The sequence below is a fragment of the Octodon degus genome, unplaced genomic scaffold (genome assembly GCF_000260255.1).
Source record: "Octodon degus isolate 3935 unplaced genomic scaffold, OctDeg1.0 scaffold00283, whole genome shotgun sequence".
Taxonomy (NCBI): Eukaryota; Metazoa; Chordata; class Mammalia; order Rodentia; family Octodontidae; genus Octodon; species Octodon degus.
The window spans coordinates 164,026-172,203 of NW_004524859.1; the positions used below are offsets into that span (position 1 = coordinate 164,026).

The 8,178-nt window shown below is 41.6% G+C and overlaps 1 protein-coding gene across 1 annotated transcript; it reads left to right on the forward strand.

Moving 5' to 3' along the window:
- The first annotated feature begins 568 nt into the window (after positions 1-568).
- On the forward strand, positions 569-2,230 carry LOC101563788 (olfactory receptor 4D10-like). Its single transcript, XM_012512861.1, has 2 exons — positions 569-603; positions 1,324-2,230. Exons 1-2 carry the CDS (start codon positions 569-571, stop codon positions 2,228-2,230), a joined length of 942 nt encoding a protein of 313 aa, XP_012368315.1.
- Positions 2,231-8,178: the final 5,948 nt, after the last annotated feature.

Sequence of the window (8,178 nt, forward strand, 5' to 3'; positions counted from 1 at the left end):
TAAGTGGATGCAACTAGAGGCTATACTCGTAAATGGAACCACATGTGTAAACATCATATTGTCTCCCTAGTGTAAGAACCTGAAAGAGTAAATAAAACCTGAAAGGTATAATAGATATAGTAAAACAGAAAGAAACTGGACCTAAGGATTAAACAATAAAGATGAGGCTAAAAGAGAAAAGAGGAAAAAAGGAAGGGGGAAAAGCATGCAAGTATATATGCAGGGTAGCTGAGATGATTGTACTAACAATTTCAATCAGTTTTTTGAAAAAAGCAGTTTATGGTTAGATTTTCACTCTAACCCTTTACACTAATATATATGATGTAAGCAACTACGTCGAGGACAGTAACGTGAAATACAAAAACCATGGTTGAATACCTCTCATCTTGGTCTTCTAAGTGTGTACCATTTCTAGCATCTTATCAATTATTATTATACTCTCTAAAATAAATATTTGAAAAAGTAAAAAGACAAGAAAAATTAAAGTTTATTAAAAGTAAGTACTAATATCAGTTATTTGTCCAATCTCACAAAGCTATATCTGTTAATCTGAGCAATAGATTTGATGATGAAAATAGAAAATATAACCATTCTTAATTTGTTATTCTTGTTTTGAAAATCTGTAACATATCTAGTTGTGTGTTACCTTTTTTCTATCTTTGTTTCTGCTATCTGTTTTTGCTTTCATTTTTACTCTTCAGAATAAAATAAAATGAATTTTTAAGAAAGATATAAAGCCATCAGCCCATGACATACACATATACTTCTCCACCAAAGACAAACAAGTTAAGTAAGCCAGCTCTGTCTTATTCTTTCTCTGCTTTAAGAATACACAGTGTGCTGGGGTGATAGCTCAGTGGCTTCAGTGCCTGCCTGGCAGGCACAAGGTCCTGAGTTCGAGTCCCCGAACCAAGAAAAGAAAAAAGGGGAAAAAAAAAGCAGTTTAGAAATATATAAGGAAACCGTTTGTAAGATACTTTGCTATAAAGTATCCTGACTATATTTCGGTGATTTCACATATAGTTTTAAAATACTTAAAATGTATTTTATGTTTTTCTTTTCCAACACCGTTCCAAAACAATAGACTACTAATTGAATGGTTATGCGTGTGACAATTTGACCACTAAACTGACTGGAACCACAAATGGCCCACTCAACAGACTGCAGAGATGGAGCCACGAGTGGGACCACCTGAGGGCATTCTACGGGAAGAAGAAAGCAACATAATACAGGGCCCAGCACTTTCAGGTGAGTTAGATGGGAACCAAATGGCAAAAACAAGACGATTCCACAGATATGGCTAATTGCACGAGGGTAAGAGACCGTTGTCCTCGGCCTAACCGCGGATCCAGACGTCAGCCGGCAACTCTTCCTCCTGCTGCTCCTGGTGTACGTGGCAACGCTGCTGGGAAACCTCCTCATCACGGTCACGGTGACCTGCGAGTCTCGGCTCCACACGCCCATGTACTTCTTGCTCCGGAACTTGTCTGTCGCCGACATCTGCTTCTCCTCCATCACCGCGCCCAAGGTGCTGGTAGACCTTCTCTCCGAGAGGAAGACCATCTCCTTCGACGGCTGCCTCGCCCAGATGTTCTTCTTCCACCTCATCGGAGGCGTGGACGTCTTTTCTCTCTCTGCCATGGCCCTGGACCGCTACGTGGCCATCTCCAGGCCCCTGCACTACGTGACCATCATGAATAGAGGCGCTTGCGCTGGGCTCATCGCGGCCTCCTGGCTGGGCGGCTTCCTCCACTCCATCGTGCAGGTGGCCCTCCTGCTGCCGCTGCCCTTCTGCGGGCCCAACGTCCTGGACACTTTCTACTGCGACGTCCAACAGGTCCTCAAGCTCGCCTGCACGGACACTTTTGTTCTCGAGTTGCTGATGATTTCCAACAATGGGCTGCTCACCACGCTGTGGTTTTTCCTGCTCCTGGTGTCCTATTTGGTCATATTGTCCTTAATAAGAGCTCAGGCGGGCGAGGGCAGGAGGAAAGCCATCTCCACCTGTACCGCCCACGTCACGGTGATCACCCTGCACTTCGTGCCCTGCATCTACGTCTACGCCCGGCCCTTCACCGCCCTGCCCGCAGACAAGCCCATCCACGTCACTTTCACGGTCATCTCCCCGCTGCTCAACCCCCTGATCTACACCCTGTGGAACCAGGAGATGAAGTCGGCCATGCAGAGACTCAGGAGAAGTCTTGGACCTTCTGAAGCAACAGGCCAGTAGCTCCCTCTGATGGCCACTGTTGGAAGTCTTTGCACAGCGAAAAAACTCTATTCAGCAGTGATTTCTACTTAATTTTCTGTTTTTACTAAGAAACAAATGAGTTTTAGAGATTCTGATCAGTATGCCAAAAAGGCCCCCAAAAAGCCTCTTATGTCCCCCAAAAGTTAAGCAAAATTCTTTTATATTATTTTTAAATAATATAAAATAATATAAAATAGAAAAAGTAGCATTAGAAATGATAGAAATGATACAAGATTTCACTAAAAAAATTAATAGGAATTCAACAATGGTTGCTGTATTGCATGATACTATCTTCAAATTAGTTATTTTGATTACCAGATATAAACATGTAAGATTCATTTAAAGAAAAAAGAGCAAGAACTAAGAAGTTATAAGAAGTTCAAAGATTTAAAAAATCAGAGTTAAAAAAAATTTACACATTAACTGCTCCTTTTAGAACACCAGCAGAAATCGTCAATATAGTTGTCCAAACTGTTCTGTGTATAAACCTAACTATAGCTTTTTTCCTTCTTTCATTTGTCCTTTTCCTCATCCCAGTTTTTCCTTCCCAATGAAAACCTTCTTTCTCTTGCGCAGTACCTGTTGCACCTTTGAGATTTGAATTACCCTTTCAGGTTCTCACATGGAGATAATGCAATGTTTGCACATGTGGGTCTAATTTATTGCACTTGCCAATACAGCCTCTAGCTGCTGCCATTTATCTACCAACGGATAAGCAAAAGTCTTAACAGGAGCGCTGTTCATTGCTTTCCAACATAGCCTTGGAAGAAATAAATGAAGCTAAACCAAAATACACCTAGCCACTCCCTCCAGCATTCTGCACACTTCCTGGAAGAAAGCAGAGATATGTAGTTAAACGAAGTAGCCTGGGTGTTGGGATTCTGGCATCTTTCATGAACTAATCACAACTTAGTAAAACTCTTTCCCCAATTCATTGAAGAAATAAATTACTCTTATTAGAAAAAAAATTTAATGAGTTCATATTATACCTTGTAGACAGCCCAGCTTATGGGACTTCAAGATACAGACCTCATCAGTCATAAATTCAGTGAACTACAGCAATTTTTGTTTTGGTACAAGATCTCACTATGCAGTTTGGACTTGTAGTGATCCTCCTGCCTCAGCCTCCCCAACATTGGGGCTACAGGGGCAGCGTGGCACACTAGGCTTCTGGGTCCAGCACAGGATGCAGAATGCAGGGATTGAACTTGGGACCTTGCACTTACAAGGCAGGCACTTATGCTACCAGGCTCTCTCCCTGGCCCAAGCAAATTTTTTACTTGATCTTCTCCAGAACAACAATGCACTGACCACTCCAGTAGAGAATTTCTCAGCACTCTGTAGTTCACCCTAGTGCAGTCCTTTGACCTCGTTGTAAACTTTCTGTTCTCTACCTCCTTCAATAGTGTAAACCTTATTGATTGTCGCAGCCCAGCACCTAGCACAACCGGAATATAATAAGCACTAGTAAACTTGTGTTCAAGTGACATATTCAGTTAGTAAATATTGTCTCTGACCTCGTGTGTGGCTTGTGGAGTCAGTGATTGCAGCTGCGGAGGGTTTGGCGAGATGCCTCACACTATTTTGCTGGTGCAGCCTACCAAGAGGCCAGAAGGCAGAACTTACACTATGAATCTGTTAATGAATGCATGGAAGGCGTTTGTAAGATGTATGGAGAACATCCGAAGAGAATGAACCCCACCAGCCCCTCTATCACACACGTCATCAGTCAGCTGCTTGATTTGATTGCCGATCTGGCAGACCTCAGTGGCCTTGTTTACTGAGCTGACGCCCAGACATACCTGCCTTGTAACAAAGACTGGATCAAAGAGAAGATCTACGTGCTCCTTCGCTGGCAGGCGCAACATGCTGGCAAACAAGTGAGTGGAAACAGCAGGGGCCGGGGGCGGGCTGGGTGCACAGGCTTGTGCAGTGCATGCTGTGGGGTGCTGTCCTGTGAGCCTCTTTCCATGTGTTACACTCTAGCCAGGACTGAATGCGTTAGATGAAACGTGAGGTGTGAGGATCTTCTCAATCCAAAACTCCTATTGAGCCCTTTTTCTTTTTCTTCTTTTTTTACTTAAATATTTTTATGATTCAGATGGAAGTTGCTCCTTGTCGGTTCCAGTCCTTCAGATTGTTCCTATCAGCTTTATAACATTCACTGTGCTAATATTTAAGATGGGGTAGGAGATGTTGACAAAGGTTAGTTATGTCCTCAAGAAAAAGTCTTAGTGAAAAAATGTTTAGTTATTAAAAAAATATTGTTTCTCATTCATCACTCCACACACAAAAAAATACAATGACAAAATCCAGTAAATACCTTATATTAATAACCCTCAATGTCTGGGGTCTTCCTTCCCCATCACAAGACCAGGCTTCCAGAGCAGATCAGAGAAAAACATAACCAAAAAAAAAAAAAGAAAAAGAAAAGAAAAACACAACCATAAACTGCCTATGCAAGATGTCGGAAAGGACACACCCTGGTGCCTCAGTTTACAAGCTTAAGCTGTTTTACAGTATGGGGATGACAGCTGCGTTTGTGCTTGTGTTTGTGGTTGTGTTTGCGCTTCAGGTTCTGTTTCTGTTCATGTTGGAAGGATGGCCACAGCCGTGTTTGCTACCCAGTGTGGAATTTGTGAACAGAAGGAAATTTTGAAACACTTTTGTTTCTGGACCAAATTGTTCAACAAAAGCATTCACAAACCAAGGCATAGTGTAGACTGAAAGTGACGGGATGGAATATGACGTACATGCTCCCAGAGCCCAACGGTGAGGCACGGAGGCTCTTTCCTGTTCTGACACGGCACAGTTCAAAGCAGAACTGGTCGTCAGGCACAAAGCTGGCCACCGCACATTGGTGATGGGGGCAACTAAAAATGAAGACATTGAAATTTTTTAACAGGAGGTGCATTTACTTTTATTTCTTATTTTTGCAACTTTAAATATATGTGCAGAAAGTGTTGATGCACAGAAATTCACCAAGCTAAAACTATTGGCTGTAGAAAGACATATAAATACTGTTATGGTTTCTGTCTAGGCGTCCACCCAAAGCCTCGTGCAGATGTAAGTGAAGCTTTCTACAGGTGGCTGGATTCAGGACGTGTGGTGCTGGGGTGAAGTGTGCGGTGCTGGAGTTAAAGGTGTGTGAGTACTCAATTAGTCCATTAATTGGTTTAACAAAGTGCTGGTGTGGAAAATGGGAAGGCCCCTGGGTGTGGGTGGCACCACCTAACTTGTGGAAAGCCTGGAAGGGATACAAGGAAGAGGCAGCTTGTGCAGTTGCTTCTTCACTACTTCACTTCTCCGCCTTCCGGCCTCCTGTCTGCCATGGACTGCTTCTCTTCTGCAATGCCTCTCTGTCATGCCACTGAGCCTGGAAGCCAGCCAGCTTTGAACTGAAACCTCCATGAACTCTGAACTGAAGAGAATCTCTCCTGCTTCAACTTTGGGTGTTGGGTATTTTCTCTCATCAACAAGAAAAGTAATGAAGGCAGACACAAAACAGTTGCAATAGAGTACTTCAATACTGCACTCCATAAACATATAGGTCAACTATAAAAATCAACTAAAAACATACCAAAGTCAAATCACACCATTGCATAAGTGGGAAAGTATAAGAAACTATTTGAAAATATATATTCCAATAATTTAGAGACAATACACGAAATGGGGAAATTCTTAAAAGCATATGAATTACCAAAATGAAATCAAGAAGACTACATCTTTATAAACAGAACAATCCAAGAGGAAGAGAAAGCTATCATAAATATATATGTGCCAAATACCAGTACACCCAACTCACAAAACAAATATTAAAGGACATGAAAGAGCCTGCAGTGCCGGCTCCACCCCAGGGCACACTGAGACAGCAATTGAGACTGGGCATGGTGGCGCACACCTGTAAGCCCAGCTCTTGGGCGGCTCTAAACAGGCAGATCACTATGAGTCTGATCTAGTAGGGAGACCCTGAACAACCAGTAGATCCTTCCCCAATCGCTGACTTGAAATTATACTACAAAGCTACTGTGATAAAACCAGCATGGTACCAGGGGAAAAAACAGACCTGAGGATCAAAGGAATAAGTTAGAAGATACAGAAACAATTGCAAACACACTGAGCCACTTTATCTTTTTCAAAGGGGCCAAATATGTTCAGTGGAAGAAAGATAAACTCTTTAACAAATAGTGCTGGAATAACTGGCTCTCCACATGCTGAAAACCAAAACTAGATCCAAATCTATCACCATGCATAAAAGCAAATCCAGAATGAATTGAAGATTTAATTGTTAAACAGAACACAAATCTATGGTAAGAAAATAGGTGAAAATATTGAAGATACAGGGGTAGGCAGACAATTCATGGACAAAAACCAAAATGCATGGGAAATACTTCAAAGAATCATCAACAGGGATTTCATCTTATGAAGAAGTTTCTGCACATCTAAAGAAATCACCAATGGAGTGAAAAGAAAACCCACACATTGGAAGAAAATCTTAACCAACAATTACTCAGACAAAGGACTTATATCTAAAATATATAAAGAACTAAAATATCAGACCCCCAAAATTCAAAGACCCAATCCAAAAATGGGTGTCTGAGAAGAATATACACTTCTCAGAGGAAGAAATACAAATGACAAATAGATACATGAAAAAATGTTCCACAGCACTGGCCATTCAGGAAGTTCAAACTAAAACAATATTGAGATACCATTCTTTATGAAAGAATGGCTATAATAAAGAAATCAACTACTAACAAATGCTGGACAGGCTGTGAGAGAAAAGGAACCCTTCCCACCGCTGGGGGAAATTCAGACTGGTACAAGCACTATGGAAATCAGTGGAGACACTCCTCAACAAGCTAGGATTGAAAGTCCCATTCAGTCCAGCTCTTCTCTTTCTGGGCATTTTCCCAAAAGAACTGAAAACATCATCCCACAGTGATACGTGCAGCTGTGTTTATAGCAGCACACTTTGTCATGGCCAAATCTTGGAAACAACCAGAATTCCCATCACCTGAGGAATGGATTAAAAAAATGGCATTTTCATACAATAAATTTGTTGTATTACTCAGCTATAAAGAAAGATGAATTTCTCTATAGAAGATTCATGAATTTTTATTTATGAATTTGTAAAGGCCTTTATAGGTTAGTGGATGAAACTAGAGGCTATACTCATAAGTGAAATAAACCAGTACCACATGTGTAAATATCATTTTGTCTCCCTAGTGTAAAAACCAGAAAGAACAAATAAAACCTAAAAAGTATAACAGATATAGTAAAACAGAGCAAATATATATACGGGATAGCTGAGGTGATTGTAGTACTAATTTCCATCCGTTTTGTTTTGTTTTGTTTGAGCCGGGGATTGAACTCAGGCCCTAGTACTTGCCAGGGAAGCACTTATTCCATGGAGCCATCTCCCTGGCCCCTTCCATCAGTTTTTTGGGCAGCAGTTAATGTTCAATATTTTCACTTTCACTCACTCCATATGCTAATGTCTGTAATCTGAGCAACTACATCAAAGATAGCAATGTGCAATTCAAAAGCCACAGCTGAATACCTCCCATGTTGTTCTTCTAAATGTGGACTATTTTTCATGTCTTATCAATTATTATTATATTCTCTTTAAAATAAACTTGAAAAAAGTAAAAAGGACAAGAAAAATTAAGGTTTACTAAGACCAGCCAAATAGCTCAGTGGATAAAAGCACTTGATTAGGCAGGCGCAGGGGCCTGGAGTTCGATCCCTGGGCCTGCAGGGCCAACCCCGCCCCCAGGGGGTGCTGAGGTGGTGATTGAGACTGGGCATGGTGGCGGGCACCTGTATGACCGGCGCTGAGAAAAGACAAGACGGGGACCCTTGTCTTTAGACTTCTTTATTCTCTGGCCTTCTCCCTCCTCCTCTCCTAACCCCCCTTCTTATAT

Bases quoted from the DNA above. Each gene is read 5' to 3' on its own strand.
- LOC101563788 (XM_012512861.1), top strand. From the start codon at position 569: ATGAAAATAGAAAATATAACCATTCTTAATTTGTT. The intron at 604-1,323 runs ATTCTTGTTTTG...AGGGTAAGAGAC, and splicing joins ATAACCATTCTTAATTTGTT to CGTTGTCCTCGGCCTAACCG.